Source organism: Alosa alosa, chromosome 22 (assembly GCF_017589495.1).
Source record: "Alosa alosa isolate M-15738 ecotype Scorff River chromosome 22, AALO_Geno_1.1, whole genome shotgun sequence".
In the NCBI taxonomy this organism is placed as follows: domain Eukaryota; kingdom Metazoa; phylum Chordata; class Actinopteri; order Clupeiformes; family Clupeidae; genus Alosa; species Alosa alosa.
Genome location: NC_063210.1, coordinates 7438142 through 7457527, shown reverse-complemented (window position 1 = coordinate 7457527; position 19386 = coordinate 7438142). Strand labels below are relative to the sequence as shown.

The 19386-nt window shown below is 40.9% G+C and overlaps 1 protein-coding gene across 1 annotated transcript; it reads left to right on the top strand.

Annotated features, from left to right (window-relative positions):
- Nucleotides 1-283: 283 nt before the first annotated feature.
- On the top strand, nucleotides 284-4525 carry gid4 (GID complex subunit 4 homolog). Its single transcript, XM_048233879.1, has 6 exons — nucleotides 284-696; nucleotides 1197-1256; nucleotides 1493-1600; nucleotides 2153-2254; nucleotides 2450-2580; nucleotides 3025-4525. Exons 1-6 carry the CDS (start codon nucleotides 544-546, stop codon nucleotides 3086-3088), a joined length of 618 nt encoding a protein of 205 aa, XP_048089836.1. The 5' UTR covers nucleotides 284-543; the 3' UTR covers nucleotides 3089-4525.
- Nucleotides 4526-19386: the final 14861 nt, after the last annotated feature.

Here is a 19386-nt window from a genome sequence, read left to right as displayed (position 1 = left end):
GTAACATTATGCATCCTCTTTCTAAGGTTGTACCAACACAGAGGATCTGAGGATTGGATTGTGTACTTAGAAGGAATGTAATATTGTTTTGATATTGTTTGACACAAAATTGTTCAACATGCTTAAAAGTATGAGGTGCATCTCAAACATCCATCACAGCAACATCATCCGAAGAACTGTCTAAAGATATTTGACAGATGGCGTGGCAAAAAAAAACTACAGCATCTAGAGTTCCCAAGAAGCATTTCGGGAAATAAACCAATCAAAGTCGAATTCTTTGAAGCAGTGAACTCCTTCGTCTAATTCCTAAAGATACATGCTGCCTTATGGCGTTGCGTTGGGGTTCGCCCATTTCCCAACTCGGGACTACGTAACTTAATGAACTAACCGCATGTTTTAGTTGAATTTTGTATTGGTAAGATCTTTCTTAATCCTTCAGAGTGCGTATATCGTCAACATCAACCGGACGCGTAACTGAAGCGGCTGGTGTTTTGCGTCCTAACTGTAAAGCCGGTCTGTGCTGGCCACTCTAGCAACACCTCCATGGCCTTCATGTCCTCGGCCTCGCTTATCCCTCCTCCCCCTATCAACACTCAGCAGCCCGGTGTAATTACATCGCTACTGTACAGCGGTTCCAAATTCCGTGGATATCAGAAGAGCAAAGGGAATTCCTATGACGTTGAGGTTGTTTTGCAGGTAACGTTGATCTTCCCATTAGCAAAAAGCTTAACACTTGCGTTGTTTTGCTAGGATAGCTTATGCCCGAGCTTACACTGACATTATGGAATGTCATGTCTGCTCAGCACTTAGCACCAACCAGACGAAATTTGACAGCAGGGACATCCATGAGCCAGCTTCTTGCTGGTGTCAAATTTGAATTCGTGTACCACTGCTTCTGCGGGTAACTTATCTGTAGCCCGGTTTAAGCTGTCTCACAAATGTCTCACATCAGACATGGTACGTTGAATTTTGACCGCTGCGCGTTGATAGGGGTTTGTGGAAAAGCAATTGTACACTGAGCATATTTTCCACTCTTTTTTTGCCATTTAATATCTAGAATTCAGATCAAAGCGTTGTTCGGCTTCCTCAAAGTAAGCGACAGGAACGATCATTACAGTCTAATACCTGAGTTATTACCAGCAGGGATACACAGAAGCACAACCATATCCAACATTGACTTCTGATTTCTCTTTCAGCATGTCACCATAGAAGATTCTTATTTATGTGGGTACCTGAAGATTAAAGGACTAACAGAGGTGGGCGAGGAGAAGCACTGCTAGCCACAACATCACAGTTAAAAACATATTATGGTGATGCCATCAGTGGTTATTGATACATGAGTCATCACACACACTTGAACCTGTGCTGTATTCACCACAGTGCTTGACCACAGTGCACAGTGCTTTTGTTTTGTTGGTTCTCCTTCACAAAAAAATCTTACAGAGCTTTTGGATTTCTACACATAAATGCTGATTGCTACCATGTCATACAGGAGTACCCAATGCTGACGACATTCTTTGCTGGGGAGATCATCAGTATGAAGCGTCCGTTCTTGACGCGGAAGTGGGATGCCGATGAAGATGTAGATCGGAAACACTGGGTAGGAGTGCTGGCTGCCTGGAGCAAAATATCACACATATTTACTTACAGAAGCAGGGACAAAGGAAATTACTGCAATGTTAGTTTTAGACATTATAAAATGTATAATTGCAGTATAAATGGAGGTTTAACAACTAGTTCTCATGTAATCTTAAAAAAAGAACTGTTGACTCCAACTCTTTATTCACATTAAATATAGCAAGTCGACTGCCCCAAATTATTGGAATCATGCAGAATTTGGGCTCAATTGATCTTGCTTGTTTAGAATTACTAGAGCATCACACAGGTAGAAAAAAACAGATTTGAGGTTGTGTTGAAGGGGAAAGTGATGAAGCTGTTGAGAAGTACAGTGACATTGAGTAAAGGAGTAGGGAAAGGAACACACAACAATGCACAGCAATTACATTGTCATAATGTTCCCATTTCATTTGGTTTAACTTGCTGTGGGGAATTTTATGAGAACACATTTGTTTTACATAGCACTTTGCTTAGATATGTTTTGACTAATCTGTCCTTTTATGATTCTTCCATAAAAATGGTCTATGCTTACTAGGGTAAGTTCCAGGCATTTTACCAGTACGCAAAAACCTTCAACTCGGACGACTTTGACTATGAGGAGCTTAAGAACAGTGACTACATCTTCATGAGATGGAAGGTGAGGATGGAAGCTTCAAAGCACTCTGCAGTTATTAAATGCTAAGAAGGAAATATGGAATAATAGCTTAATCTCTCTCCTTACTATTCAACACGGCCATCTTATGACAGTGCCACATATTGTGATAAAGTACACAGAGAAGCCGTCATATCTGAATAGTCTACATTAGGTCTGACTCTCACACACCATTTGCAGGAGCAATTCCTGGTTCCAGATCACACAATCAAAGACATCAGTGGTGCATCATTTGCTGGCTTCTACTACATCTGTTTCCAGAAATCCACCGCCACCATAGAGGGTTACTACTACCACAGAAGTTCAGAATGGTAATTTAATAGCATTTGTCTTTCATTTGTAGCACAATGAGAGTTTGTGTGACAGTGTTCCAATCAGGGTGACCATTATAATTGTTCAATTCATGAAATGGATTATTGGTACTGTAGTACGGTACGGTATTGTAGGCTGGTGCATATTTTTGAGGTTATAATGTAAGACACCATGCAGTATTCTCCATAGACAATTTTACTATTAACAGTTACTTAATAACATAGAACATATATGAGATAAATGCCAAGCTTGTACAGTGTAATGCCGATGTGACAGTAAACACAGTCTAATGTTAAGGCTACGAAGGAGGGCATTGTTATTGTTATATCCACAAAGATGTAGGTACAGTAATTAAAATGCTCTACATTTACAGTGATCGCTTGCACAGTTGTTTTTGTTTACTATCAACAGGTCACACTCTTGTTTTTGTTTGCTATCAACAGGTATCAGTCACTGAACCTCACCCATGTCCCCGAACACAGCGCGGCCATCTACGAATTCCGGTGACCCCGGCTGGCCTGTTGGCTTCTCCAGCACAGACTGACTCGAGGCTGCGGCCTCTTAGGGACTCTTGACCGAGGCCGAGGAGGAGGCGGAAGAGGAGGAGGAGGAGTACTACTGGAGTTTTAGCTACCCGATGCAGCATGACAACGCACCGTCTGAGACTGTTTTTTTATGTAAAGGACGACGGACAGACAGACAGACAGAGAGTCTGGGCTGGCCGTGGAAACATGCCAGTGTGGAGCTCTGATCTGCAGCGTCTCTCTCGCTGGCAGCAGAGATGGGCAGCAGGTGGCGCAGTGTGTGACTGGCTTCCTCGTGTGGTTTTAAACGTTTTTTTGTTGTGTTTTTTTTTTTTTTTTTTTTTAAGCTGAAGCTGTTTTTTTTCTTCTTCTTCTTCTGGAAAACTCTTCATTGCTGTGGCTTGTGCTCGTCGACTCCTGTACAACAACAAGAGCTGAGGGGTTGCCTCAGACTTTGCCGGCGGCTGGAGTGAACTCTTATTTACTTTTAGCTCAATGAAAGACTGTGTTGGCACACTTCCTATTGTCCCATGATCCTGTGTGCCTGCCGGGCTTCCGGGCCCCTAGAGATAGAGATTGATTATGTTAAGGATTGTCAGGGGAGGGAGGCCTAGTGGTTTCATTGATATTTGACAGTATTTTTTTGCTAAGGACTCAGCATTGTGTTGGCACGATTATGAAAGAGAGACAATGATAAGATATGTGGAATGAGCTCTGACTGATTATACAAGATCAATATTGTGTGTGTATGTGAGTGTGTGCGTACATGCTTGTGTGTGTGTGTGTGTGTGAAAGAGTGAGCAAAAGAGAGATGGAGAGAGAGAATGATGGAGAGAAAGAGAGAGATATAAGTAGAGATGGTGTAAGATAATTGGGGGAGTGAGTAGGTGTGAGGGTCTGCAATGCAGTTGAGAGATGTTGTGTAGCTGCTAAAAGCCAATGACATTGTGCTTTTTACGACACCTTTCTTCAGCTCATGGCTTTTGCTCCGTTTACCCCTTACTCCGTTTTCATTTTGTACAAAAAAAAAGAAAAATATTCTCACACATCTCCTCCTAACATTTCTAACTATGCAACATAGCAGTAGCTTTCTGCCTCCACGTCAAAGAGTTTCATAGATACTTCACAGCGAGATTTTATTATGTAAAGAGTAGTATTCAAATGTCTTACCTTTACTCACATGAAAAGAGATATTTTGTCTACTTGCCTTTGAAAGCACCAGTTTGCCACTGAGCTTATCCTACTAAAGGTGCCATGTTATTAAAACTCTCTCCAAATGAGAAATAAAGAAGAATGTGTGGTTGAGTGTGTGGTTGTGTGCGTGATGTGTGTTGTGCGAGCTTGATCCTAGAGTTGTGTGGAAAAGAATGAGAGAAAGAACAAAAAAAGCTATATGGAGTAAAAACAATATCTAAACACAGGGTGCCGTGTGTTTGTTTGGTCTTTATTGTTGGTAAACATGAGCGTTATGGGTTTTCTTCCCTTGCTTAAGCGTTCTTGCTCAATTCCTGCTTATACAACTCCAAACTATAATCAAGGATGACCACAGCCTGAATACGTATCTGGTTTTAGCTGCAAGGCACTTGAAATCCACTTTAAAATGTAATAGCACATGCTGCCGTGTATCGTATCTCTCAGTGACGGTGTAAAAAAATAATACAACTGGCAGACTGTATGTCCTTTTTTTACCCCACTCTTGAGTGTACAAAAGGAATTCCGTCCTTTGGAGTTGAAGTGGGTCACAGAGGAAGGCCATACTATAGATATAGTTCTCCTTTGCGAATGAAGTTGGTTAATAGTCCATAGTATTTTTTTAACTGTCAAAACAGTAGCTATCCCCATGAAGAGTGAGAGCAATGAGGAATGTATAAAGGCTGGCTGAAAGAAGTCAGCAAGGCCTATGCAATCAGAGAGAAGAGCGCTCTCTAGTGGAGATTTGGGATCAGGTAATTATGAAAGGGAAAAAAACAACAGAGCAGCCTCCTTGAGCATTTCACTGGTGTCATCAAGCAGGCACCTTCTTTCATCAGTGTTTCTTTGATTTGAACCCACAACATCTCCAGAAGAATCAACAGTAGTGTCTGGCCTCCCAGACCAACACCCCTCCATGCTTGTTATGGGTTCTCTCATTCCTCTTTGTTGCTGTGGCCGTTTATGATCTAATCAGCAACAGGTCACAAAGCAAGCACACATTCTCTGTCATCTCAAGACTATCTTTTCACTCCGACACATATTCCATAACTCATTAAAGCACCCCACGAGGAGATGGTGCAGCCCATAATCCAGAACGTGATAGAGCCCCATACAACCTATCACAAATATGTACTCTGTACACGGCAACAAGATCGAGGCCCCACAAGACGCAAAGACCAGCCCGAGAGGCTGAAGGGATTAGGTTGGTCCTCAAAATTACTCACACAACATCCAGATACCTTCATGGCGATTTCAGAGGACTTTAACCATGTTGCTCTCTGCAATACTTCCAACTTTCCAGCAATTTGTGAACTGTTCCACCAGAGAGGAAAAAAAACTTACTATGTGCATGAGGCTTACAGTTCCACAGCAACTGCCCCCACTTGGCAGATAGACCACAACCACCTCACATCCACCCATTGTTCTTCTTCGAAGTCCAGGCTGTCCCACTGGGTCTTAGACACTATTAAGCAGTTATAGATAGAAGATAGATAGATAGATAGATAGATTTATTTTTATCTTTATTTTTATTCATTCCCAAAGGGAAATTACAGTGTTCCAGCAGCCATACAAACACAGCACTCACATGTACTTACTAATGACAGACATACAGCTCTGGAGCCCCTGGAGTTGGTGGTGAAGGATGCTGCACAAACTGTTCAATATATTGGACAAAACCTCACATCCACTACACAACTTACTGGTCAAACAAAAAACTCTTTTCAGTTGGAGGCTATATACGGCAAAGCTGTAAGAGAAAGAGGAATAATATTTTTAGAATAATTTGTATGTATGTATGTATGTATGTATGTATGTATGTACATGTGAGTGCTGTGTTTATATGGCTGCTGGAACACTGTAATTTCACTTTGGGGATGAATACAATTCTATCTATCTATCTATCTATCTACAGTATCTATATATGACTGCTTAATTCGCCTTGTTCACCCGGCGGCCAGAACGAGGCTAAAGGGTACACTTGCCATTACACCTACTGTAAGTCCAGCAGATGGTGGTGGTAATGCACTCCGCTTGCAAACCGTTGGGTGTGTATATTCATAGGCCTATTATATATATATATTTATATATACCCTTTCAACCGCAGAAACAAACATATGCGTTCCTAAGGCATTTCCGGAGGCACAGAAAACAACACAAGCTAATGGTAACTTGGGGACAAAAGACAAGTTTTACCTAAGACCACTTTTTGTAGAACATTGCGCTAAAGTCTAATTCATTTTCATTTCAAAGTATCTGCATTGGTTCTGAACATTTCATCCATAAATCCTCAAGGGACAGATTGAAAGGTTCAGAGTTCATAGGCCTACACTAAGGCAATGATCGGATGGTGTTCAGTAAAGTAATGACTGTTTGTACATTTAGGGCTGAGTGTGAATAAGTGGCGAATAAGTGAGGCATATTGATAGGTTGTGTTTGAAAAACTATAAGTTACTTCCTGTTAGATTTCTGTGTTAGGTAGAGAATTGTGTGTGATGTTTTGCAAAATGTGTGTTAGGAAATTGAAAACTGAGTCAAACACTATACAATTAGTGTATGGTTTTGCAGATTTGAGGTTGGTGTTTTTGTGTGACAAGCTAAAATTTTGTATGTAAGCAGTTGAAAAAAACTGTAAAGTTGATACCACTGTGAACCTGGGAACTTTCATGACTTCTGTCATACTATCTGGAAATGAAAATGATGCCTGATAAACGATACCTGCAGGGAAAGTTGTGGGAAAGTCATTTCTTATTATTGTTTCCGTTACACAAAGAGTTTGATTTCACTTGCCTATTTACATAGGCCTACGATTCAGGGAAGTCGGTCTGTTTGCCTGGCTGCCTCAAGAATGTTGGTATCTGAGCTTGAGGCGCTTATCCTGTAAGGCCTGAATGCTACCATCTACACAGGGAAAGTATTGCATAGCACATACTACACAGTACATACACAACATGGTTGGAATTGTACAAAACTAAATCTATATTTTGATTCCTGTAGAAATAGACCAGGAGAAATGTGCTATACTCTTTAGCAAACATGCTGCCCAGACATTGTTTTACATTGTTAAAAATTTAAAAGAGCAAGTCCTGTCAAATGCATATTATACCATTGGCTGTCCATCATAAAACGTTGGAACAACCCGTGGATGGCATCTCACATGATAAAGAAAGGGAGGCATTCACACATACAGAGAGGGATGCCTGTGTCGCGCACATCCTCATCGTCTTCCTGAAACGTGATGCAGAGACATGTGCACCAGCCTCGCTGCCGTCGCCTCTCTGGGAGAGGAGCAGGCCAAGGCTGGGGGCAGAAACATGAGGCGCACACCAAATACCCACACGTGTTGACATGTGGCATTCCTCCATCTCCCCACCTTATCGTGATCCTCCAAAATTCCAGTAAGGTGCCTCCACAAAGGTGGTGAGTTATGTGTTTTTTTTTCTCAAACCAAAGAAAATCCAAACCAGGCAACTGTATTAACATCATGCATGTGTCATCATGCATCATACACAGACAATCTGCATATAGTCAGTTATTTATTTATTCAGTTAGTTATCACACTAAATTCATGATTCATATAACCTTTAGGCTTATTATATTATATTATATTTTTAATTTTTCATTTTCATTTTCACTTTCTCTTTCATCTCCAAAAAGTTCTGTCATGTATTTGACCATATGGCACCATCTCTGCATTGGGTGCTTTGTACTGGTCTCAGAAGATAGAAGCTTTTGAAAAGGTATTTGAAGGAATCACGTGCAATGCAGTAGGATGCTTAAACAATGGTGTATTTCCGTGGAAATTTACACATTTTCCTCTTCACTCATTGCATGCCATTATCTGTGCATGCATTTTTGGCAATGACACAAGTGTCATTCCATGTCAAATCAGATAAGGTTGTTGCAACAACATCTCAGGTTTATTTGAGGTTGTCTATATCAAAAATGGGTCCCAAAACCAAGGCCTGTAAAATATTTCTGTTCAAATCCTATGTCTTCACATTATTTTCAGCCCTTGAAATTACTTTAGTCTTACATCCTGAAAATTAGATTATCTGGGAAGCAATGTTTGGACATTAATATAATGAAAAGTATTATTCATAGGCAGCCCACATTTTGTAGGGTGAAAGACAAACATGTTCTCAGTGTGACTGAACCATTGCAGGTTGGTATGGTATGCTCATTGATTCTCTATAGATTTGTGCAAGACTGACATTATAAACTTCTATTCGTACACATTTGGTATCAGTCCTTTTTTTTCTTTACATGCTATACTTTATTAATGTTGTGCCAATATGTGAGCTCTCCATATATAATGGGATGGAAGATTTTAAGGATTAAACAAGGGAAGGTTTTTCGGTCATTTTCATAGGATTAAAATTGGCATGCAGTACAAACTTTTAATGGTCCAATCATACTGAGAACATGTCTGTCTTCCACGGCCACCCTAGCCACCCCACCCCTTGGTGGCGCCCCTGTCTGCATGTTATGTTTGCCAAACAGAGAAATAAGAGTTTGTTGTTCTAACATGTTTAGCAAGGCAGCACGTTCATTTTTAAGCTCACAATAGCTCATGATTTCCCCCTCATTCATTACTCTTTCTGGTAACTGGTTTCCTGACAGTCTGGATTCTTAGTTCCCAACAAAAGTGCCTTCCTGAGACATTGCTCAAAAAAGTATGGATACTGTGGGAATTTCTCCAGTTAAGAAAGCATGTTTGACTTTTGATATCCTCAACGTGTACTGGAATGGTCATAAAATACTCCCCTCTGACAAAGAGGTCTACACAAGATTACCAATGAGGAAAAGGAACAAATAATCAGGATCCCTTTCCTGGTCGTGTTACAGAAAGATTTTAGATCTTGCTACTTGTCCAAATTGACCTTCCTAGAGATATTCAAACAAACCTGGAACTAAGTAGGGGGTTGGGGTATAGACAATGCTTTTTTTTCCTAACTGACACAGAAATTCAAGTGTGTAAATATTGACTCGGTGCTCTTAAAGGTCACGGAGGCGAGTGGGGAGTGTTAAATGGAGGAAGTGTTAAAGTGGGAAATTTTAAAACTAACTGTTAAAAGAAACAGGGAATTGTTTAAGGAATTGTTCAAAATGCGGACCAACAGTGTTGAAAACATGTATTATGTTTAATAAATGCTTGTGCCTCAGGGCACATCTCTCAGTCTCCAGCATACACAATTAAAAAATTATTCAAACGCAATGATTTTTTTTACTGAAAAAGTAAAAATAGTAAACATTGATCACTCTTCCATGTAAATTATACCATTTCTATGTTTCTGCCTGAAATGGGCTGTAGGCATATAGTTGTCAGTGCAATCATGTGTAAATGCAGGTCTTGTCAATTATGGCACCATGTTTGCACAATACAAACCTGTTGCTCATAGTCACCACCATAGTTACACACTGGAAAGGATAGATGACTATTAAGGTACTGTAGTATTGTAAACACAGAAGTAAGTAAAGATATTAGATTAATAGTTTTGTATGTCTACACATTTTGTGATTGTTAATGACATGGAGTGGAGTTCTGTAATTGGTTGTGAAAGAGTTAAGAATCAGAATCATTCCTGTGCATGTACATGTGTTCTCATGTTCATCCGTGATTTTTTTATGCCCATGTGTATAATTTGTTTCTTCAGTCAGTATACAGTGCAGGGCTTTGAACCAGAATATTTTCCCAATTGGTTTGTTCCAAACAGAAACAGCATTTTAATGTTTCTGGTTTTCGTTTCAATAATTCTATAATTGACAAATCCTGCAAATCCATAGCAAAAGAGCTATGTATTGTGAGCTTAAAATTGAACATGCTGCCTTGCTAAACATGGTAGAACAGTAGCCTCTTATTTCTCTATTTGGCAAACATCCCGCCTCTACTATGACTCACCTATTGTCTTTATCAAAACTGGAACTGGTGGTGTGGCTCATTGCCAGTGACGTAGTGAGCCAACATGTGGCCCCGTAATACAACACGTAATAATGTCCACAAGTAAGCCTACCATATTATAGCACACATATAAGAGATGAGATGATTGACAAAATCAGGAGTAAACACACCACAGTAAAAAAAAAAAAACACTGGTGACAGCGCTACGAAGGGGTGGCCAGGGGTCGGCCACCACAACATAAACTCTGGCCACCCCTGTGGCCACCCCTGACTATGTGGCCGACAGACGCAAAATGTGTCCAAATTCACACCCATTATTCTCTGTTGAGTTGCTCACAGAGTACTTATCACACATAAATCACACAGATATCACGTGGAAGAGCGGAACCTGGGCTTTCCGATAGCAGCTAGGTGCTGTGCTAAACGGTTCGCGAGAAAGTTAACATATTAACAGATATACTGGTACTATATGTGAAATGTAATCATATTTCCAGTCTGCACACAGCACTTCCATCTCCACACCCATTACTCTTGGTGGTATATCTCACGAACACTTTAGTCAACACATAGCAAACCATATATCAAAATAAACAGCAGACCTTACCGGACATGAGGATATACAGTAATGCATTCCTCTGTACAGTAAGCGAATCTTGTGTAATCTGGTTTTGAAGTTGCAGCAAATTTCTACATGTTATCCAAATTTGGGCTGGAATTCTAATGTAACAGCAGCCAAAAATGAACTTGCTTTCCCAATCAAAGAATCAAAAGTTGGTCATGGCATGCAGATCAACTGTGCTTTTGAATATATATTTCAACCAGCATGCTTCAGGTGACATGGATGCAGACACAAAGTATTTTCCTTTGCAACACCAAAGAACTTTCCCTCTGTCGCACGCACGCTATTTGTTTATCCAGCACCGGCTTTGGCAAATAACAATGTCCACAGACAAGGTAGAATATGTTGCACGATTTATTAAAGTACGATGTATTGCGACATCAGATGCAAGTCAAATTTGTAGTTTCTTATGTCTCATTCCATCGAACTACAGATCCGCTACCCGATCTGGCAAACTTACATAGTGCGGTTATAGCCGATAGAGGGGCCAAAAGTTTAATGCAGAAGTGGCGTTCACCCTGTTACAAGTTGATGAATAACTGAAACGATTTTGGACACATTATTTTAAGGTACAAAAAACTCTTTGGTGTTGCTTTAATATAGAGGCTGACATAGAATATATGCAAGCATGATCACATCATACTTTCCCAGATATGGGTAGCCTAGACTTGTCTTGAAAATGATATAGCTTGGCATTATGATCTCTTTATTCTCTCATTATTTATTTGTGTTTTTCAGGTAATATCCATAAAAGTGCAATTGTGCTGTTTTGATTGAGTAACACTTACTCAATTACAGTTCCGAAAACAAAATTAAAAAAAAAGATTTTTGAAAATGCATGCATTAAAATGGAGGATATAGCGTTTTGGAGCCCAAGTCTTCTTATATGGCCCTTACAGCAAGATAACAGTGTAATAGCTGAGGCCTCAAAGGACTAATATACTGTATGTGATACTACAGTGTGTAGCCTACTGTTAATTTAAATACTTCCTCCAGTTTTGGTGTGCCACCCCAGGATTTGCAATGGCCTCCTCTGGCCACCCCTGTTAAAATGTTCTGGTGGCGCCACTGCGTGCTGACTAGTTATGATAAAAAGTTCTGGACCATAATAACAAAAATGATAAAAAAAGTTCTGGACCATAATACCAAAGAATTCAAAAGATGTTTTGAGAGCCATGTCAGCCACGTTTCAGATGACATCAGTATCTGGGATGTCATCCAACTCTGGTTTATGTTTCAAAGGTATGCTTGTCATTAACAATCGAAACTGTGAGCCTCTGAAAATAAGACATGCTAGGATTCCTCCCTCAATACAAACAATGCTTAATCCAATTTACCAGAAAAGTTCCTTGTTTCCTTGTTTCTAAAGAAACTCAACACCTCAAAGCCCACAGCTCACATTATCTTGGAAGAGATGACATCTTGAGATGTCATTACTCACGTGGCTTATAGATAATAGACCATAAACACACTAAATGCTTACAGTATATGGTCTACATACAGAGATTAATGTACAACCCACAGAATATGCAATCTAGTCTGTGTGCATTCAACACCTATGAAACACACCTCTTAGAAAAGTGCTTATGTATGTCTTATCAAAATGCTCTCAAATGCAAGGCAATGAGGAACTCACAGGGTGTAACAGAGTAGAATGCAATTGCGATACTTTAGATAGTCCTGATGTAAACATACGTGAAAAACAAAGGACATAGCAGGAAATGATTAACACATTATGAAGTAGCTTAGCCAATAAGGGGACATAAATGTAATTATTGCAAACAATTAAACAACAAAGTGCAATGCAGAATTATGATGTTCATTCTGAATGTGCAAATGTGTGAGAATGACACCTTTGATTAGAGTATCCTCCCCACTTCCACATTCCCATTGTGTATTTATCATTGCATTTGGGTCTTTTCCCTATAGTTATTTTCTATTATATTAATGGCAGTAAAATATCACCTCTGAAAAGGTTTTACTGAAATTAGCAGATAAATCAACGAATATTTAAAGAAATTAAACTTGACACAAAGTATTGGTTAGTATGCCTTCGCCAGCCATTACCTCAAATGCATTTTTTTTTGCGATCAAATTTTTATTTTACCTCAAATGCATTTGACCGTTGAGTACTTGTCATGCAATGTTTATGAGCTCATTTGAGAACATCGGCTAAATCCCTGCATGTGTAGGAGATATGGCAAAGTGTGTCTGAGCAAAATGTCCTGCATGACCACATGTAGCCTCGACCTTTGACCCTTTGGCCATGACAACTTAAATAGTTCATCAAACCCTTAGTGGGTTCATATGCCAGGTCTGATGAGATATTATACAAACAATCCATAACTGTAGGACACACAAAAGCTCTGGTGACCTGAAAGCAGTATTTCTGCTGCTCATAGCGCCCATGATTGTCATTCATTTGTGAAAACAAGAGGCTTTGGTAATAGGTATGAAGTCATTATTTTATTTAACTATTATTGTTATTATTATTTATTGAACTAGTTTGTTTTATTGTGGAGTTAGTTTAGGCAAAAAGGGGCTTGCAGAGAAAAATGCTTTTCTTGATAAACACTTACTGTAACAGCACCACACACGGTCATCATGTTATCACAGTCATCATGTTGTCCCCCCTGCCCCCTTCAGAGATAGACAAGGCATGTTAAGTAACTGGTCATACAAAACATAGAGGTCATATTTTTCTTTTCCCAAGTGACTAATCTGACAGGCAGGTTGAGGAATTGGCATGGCCTGAATTGCGTTGCTGATGATGTATAGACTCTCTTGTTGATTTCCTTTCAGTGTGAGGCTTGATGCCAGACCAAACACACTCATCAATGTCAAGTTGTCAATCCAGTAACTAGGTCACAGTAACATGCATTTGGGAGGACCTTTGTTTTTTGTTCTGTGATGGTCTGCTGGCCTTGTCTGCGTCTGTCTTGCCCTGTGTTTTGTGTGTTTTCCTGTAGGCGTGGCTGCAGACCATCTGTGGAATTGGTGACACCTGGGCCCGGTGTCTCCACGCCCTTTAAAACGGCTTCCACCCTGTTACCCGTTGGAGCTTCTTTTCTTTTGCCCAATTGCTTTCTTGCATGCAACACGCTTTCATCCGTTGTCCACGCAGCCACACACTCACGTTACACTACTGACTCTGCTGACTTCCACACTCTACGTTTTAGTCTGTTTACTTGCGTTACCGTTATAATAAATTAATTATTATTTTGGCTTCAAACGCTGCTTCCTTCATTTTTGCCATGGCCTTTGAGCCGGGTCATGACAGTTCCCACAGGCTGAGGCTGAGGCTTCTCGTAATAAACACTTAACATAAAGTACACAATAAACACACACAGTCATCATTTTACACATTGCCATAGGTCATGAGATGACTCCAACAAAGTCACTGAAATTGTGAAGAGTCAGCATCTGTCTTCATTTCTCACAAAAGTGACAAATTTGTAATTAGGGAAGGGAATAACACAGATTGCCAGAAGACCAAACACACTCATCAAGGCTATGTCAACTGCAGTAAGCGAATCTTGTGTAATCTGGTTTTGAAGTTGCAACATATTTTAAAATAAACAGCAGACCTTACCGGATACGAGAATATGAAGCATTCCTCTGCATGCTTACTAGGACTAGATGTTAAAATTCCTTGAATAAATCGACACAAACGCTGTTGTTGGAGATGTCCTCTTGGGTGGGGTTGGATTGGGGAATGACCGCCTGGTGCCTCCAATACGACACAGCATTTTTCAGGTAATATCAATAAAAGTGCAATTGTGTTGTTTTGATTGAGTAAATAACAGTTACCCAATTACAGTTCCAAAAACAAAACAAAAAATAAAAAATTAAATTGACGATATAGCATTTTGGTCTTCTTATATGGCCCTTACAATGACCAAGGTAAGAGCGTAATAGTAAAATAACACTGAAAAAAGCCGAGGCTCCAAAGGACTAATATAGGCCTATGTCAGTGTTTGTCAAACTTTTTCAGACCAAGGACCACTTAACCAATAAAAAAAAAATGACGGACCACCTAGCAAAAAAAAACAGTAGATCCTTCAACAGCATATTACACAATAGGCCTACTCACTGAACCACCTTGGTTATTGTCTTTGCACCTTATTTTGTCAGATTCACATACAAGTTGGTTCAATATTGCAAACGACTCATCTATATTATTATGTATTATATTACCATGTCTGCTCGCAGACCACTTGGGATAGCTTGCGGACCACCAGTGGTCCCACGGACCACACTTTGAGAAACACTGTGATATACTACAGCGGGTAGTTTTTGAAATGGGAAAGCAAACATACATAGGAATTTTCTTGAGGTGCTGGTCACGGGATACGTAATGTGATGAACAAAGGGAGACCGCACACCGTGCTACTCACCATACTGTAGCCAACTATTCATTTAATTAAATTTAAATTAAAGGAGAATTCCTGTGTGATTTTGACCTACAGTAAAGTGTGTTGAAACATGATACCGAGTGTGAACGTATGTCTCATAGCTCGTTTCGGCTTGTCCCCTGCACTCAGAAATCTGGCGCTAGTTAGCCAATGCTACCAACAGTTTTTCGATGGGGGTGCCTCGGGCATCGGCCTAGCCATGCAAATAAACCACTGTTTTACACCATTTACGAGGCTCAAAGTAGCTCCATACTTCATTGGTAGACTTCCGAGGGCCTTGACATTTAAAACGAGACATTGAGAACTTTGAAAAAGCACTGGTAGTTTACTTACAAGACGATTTTTACAAACAGTATCTTCACAGAGTTTAGCGTTTGCAGCCATCTTGAATTTAGTCACGATAAGTCGAGCGACGAGTAAGAATGAACAGGTATGATGGTAATTTTGATACCATAGATTTAATAGAGACCCAGTCAGACCAATAGGATGAAAAATCAGGAACAGAGTTTATTTACAATGATGCGCATCAAGGGAGAGACAGCATGACGTCACCTATAGATCCATCAGCTGCTATAACTAGACAAGGAAATAGTTAGGGTTTAAGTATCCTTCCAGGCTGACGGGAGATGGCGTTGGTCATCCCATCTCACGTGGACTACACTGAATCAGACTCTGATTAGTGGCAACCTGGCAATCCAGAGCAGATAGCTACTGACGCAGCCATGCAGAACAGTGAAACACTGCAAAGTCATAATATTCCTGCTTATCTCTAAACACAGTCACACACAGATATACACAGGGACAGTACAGATATCATACAGTCATTACATAGAATCATACTTTTAGTATCAAAGTGACCCACTAATGAGAAATGCAGAACATTAAACCACATGTTGGAATATTGGGCATAATAATTCCACTTTCTCTCAGTCCCCCTTTTTCAGCCTTTATGGTAAGGGATCAGATTCCAAAAATAATTCTGTGGAAATGCATGGATTCCAGTTTTTTGTAGCAGCAACTGAATCCATGCATTTCCACAGAATTATTTTTGGAATCTGATCCCTTATCATACCTGGCTTGTTGATACGAGACTTATGACTCACCTATTTGTTGTCATATCATCCGCTCATTGTCGGTCGAGATTGGTGCCCAGAGTATGTTTTTCACATGCTTCTTTTTATTGGAATGAAGATTGAAGCTGCATTAACTGAAGAAACAAACTTTTTCCTATAAACACCGTTTTTTTCTCACAATAGGTACTGTGCCAATCAGCAGCAATAAGTACTACTCACATAGAATAGAATAACAGTTCAAGTAAACTCAAGGGAAGAATCCTTAACCCTTAACCCTATAATTTACACAAACCACACCTACTCAGTCTCCACACACACACACACACACTCACACACACACAAACGCACACATACACACGTATGTGTGTGTGTGTGTGTGTGTTCCTAGCAGGCGAATAGAAACAGTGCTGCTGCTGTCTGACACATACACACAAACACACATACCCACACAGACACACCCATCATTCATGTCAACATGGTTGATACTTTCAGTGGTGGTCTCAACTTTTGTTTGAGAAAGGTCAGGTAGTCTGACCCAACCCTGTGTGTGTGTGTGTGTGTGTGTGCAGGCGCGCCTGCAGGTGTACGTCCGTACGCACTGTGCGTACCATCACTCAACAACGAGAGAAAATTTACCTTGTGTGTGTGTATATTCACACCATATTGGCCTACCATACCTTTCCAACTATGCACAGTATCCCATTAGTTGCATGCCATCAGGCTATTTACAATTTTCTATTAAGTAAAGTTAGTGAACACTTATCAAAATTAACGCGCACACATGTTTGAGCAGGAGAGAATACGCACGCAGGCACGCATAGGCTACTTGTTTTCTTTTACTCGGCTTTCTAAATGGTTATCAGCACACAATGTTGAGCTAATTCACTAACTCAATACTCATCATGGATATCACAAGTTTAAACAACGAAAACAGAAAGGATGGAGGCAGCAAAGCTAGAGGAGCTATTCAAGATGGGCAAGAACAAGGTTGACTAAGCAATTACTGTGCTTGTCAGAACGACTGCATTACAGCTGTTTAAAGCCAGACGTTACAGTAGCTATAACACAACTAAAGGTAGCTTTAGCCTGTAGAGGGATATAAAGTTGCCCAAATGAATAGGTAATTGTAGACGTTGTTGTTGCATTATTGCATGTGGATGTTGTTGTGCTATGTATGCACGAACCTAAAGGAAAAATACTGTCCACTCGTGAACGTTTTTTTTTTTTTTTTTTCCGGGGTTGGGGGTGATGGGTGTGCGTACCATAGCATTAATTCCTACAGGCGCCCCTGTCTGTGTGTGTGTGTGTGTGTGTGTGTGTGTGTGTGTGTGTGTTCCTAGCAGGCGAATAGAAACAGTGCTGCTGCTGTCTGACACATACACACAAACACACATACCCACAAAGACACATCCATCATTCATGTCAACATGGTTGATACTTTCAGTGGTGGTCTCAACTTTTGTTTGAGAAAGGTTTTGTTTGAGAAAGGTAGTCTGACCCAACCCTGTGTGTGTGTGTGTTTTCCTGGCAGGCGAATAGAAACAGTTGCTTATTAAAGTCATCAGAGAGAACAGTCTACTTGAAGAACACTACTAAGAACACTAATAGAACACTTCAAGTGCAGAATAGAACACTTCAAGTATGTGACCAACTGTGGCAGCCTGCAGAAAGGGGCGGAGGGTGAGCATGTGAACTGTCTACCACATGTGCACAGACGGCTCACCTGGCGATGACGTCCTGTGCACGAGACCTCGGACAGGACCCGTGTCCCGGGCGACCTTGACAAGGGGCCTCTGAGCTCAGGCTTGGCAGGGCATCAGAGCGCTGCATCACACCAGCGGCCTCTGAGCCAGCCTCAGGTGCCAAGGTCCTTTCACCGCCTCGGGTCTGACAACACACCTGTAGCCGCCCCCTGAGTTTGGCCGGTGACCCAGGCAACCCACACTTTCCCTTCCCGGTATTCCTGGTAAATTAAGGGAGGATGACAGGCTTGCTGCCACAGTGCTGCTGCTGTCTGATCATAGATTAACTGGAAAGGCCCAACCAAGACTTTTACCTGCCTAAGACTGGTATTTCGGTTTGCATGTTGCCAACCAGGGTGGGAAAATGCACCACTAAATATTGTTTAGTAGGAATCCCTCTCTGCATTCTCTCCATCCTTTATCAGGTAGACAGGGCCGGATTAACCATTAGGACAACTGGGCACTTGCCCAGGGGCACAGGACCAGTAAGGGGCCCTGGGCACAGTCAAAATATTATGTTCGATCACAGGTTCGATTGCAGGCCTCACTTCCCTAATTATATGCAGAATTGTGCAACCTGTTTGGTCAAAATGTTAAATCACGTCAAAAACAGTGTCTGTAGCTGCCTGCACAAATGTCGCCTGCCGTCAGCTCTACATTGGCATGGTCAGTGAGCTCACTCATGCTGTGAATATGACTCACGTTTTGATCAGAGACGAGTCTAAAGGTGAAGATTGAAGATATCTATTACTGGATCAGCGGGTAAGACAGATGTGGGAGTGCCACTTACAATGACCATATTGTCCATATTTATTTTATGCTGGTCTCTAGACTTTATTCTTGCACTGTTGTTGGACTTACTTATTTGCACCATCACCATGACACTCATTCTCATAGAGCACCTTACCATGCATAAGGAACTACACGCTCAGTCCCCAGTGATGTAGTACTCGAGTCCGGTCTCGGACTCGAGACCGGTCTCGAGACCGATTTCTGCTTTCTCGGACTCGACTCGGACTTGTTCCTTCAAAGACTCGGTCTTGACTCGGTCTCGGACCACAGTGGGAGGAGAAGGACTCGTAATTTCAGACCGAGTCTTCGAGACCAGCGCATTTTTTTATGTCCATATTAAAAAAAAAATGAAAATGAAATTTCACGGCGGCCACGTCTTTGCCCCTTGCGTTGGCCTTGGTGCCCCCTTCTTTCAATATTCTGCTTTGCGTCCGTTTAATAGCGATTTTTATTTAGCCTATAGCCTGTCAAAATAATCTTAGCATCACAGCGCAAACTAATTCAGTCTTACACAGTGGAGAAAATGACAGCGCATGGCAAGACAGAA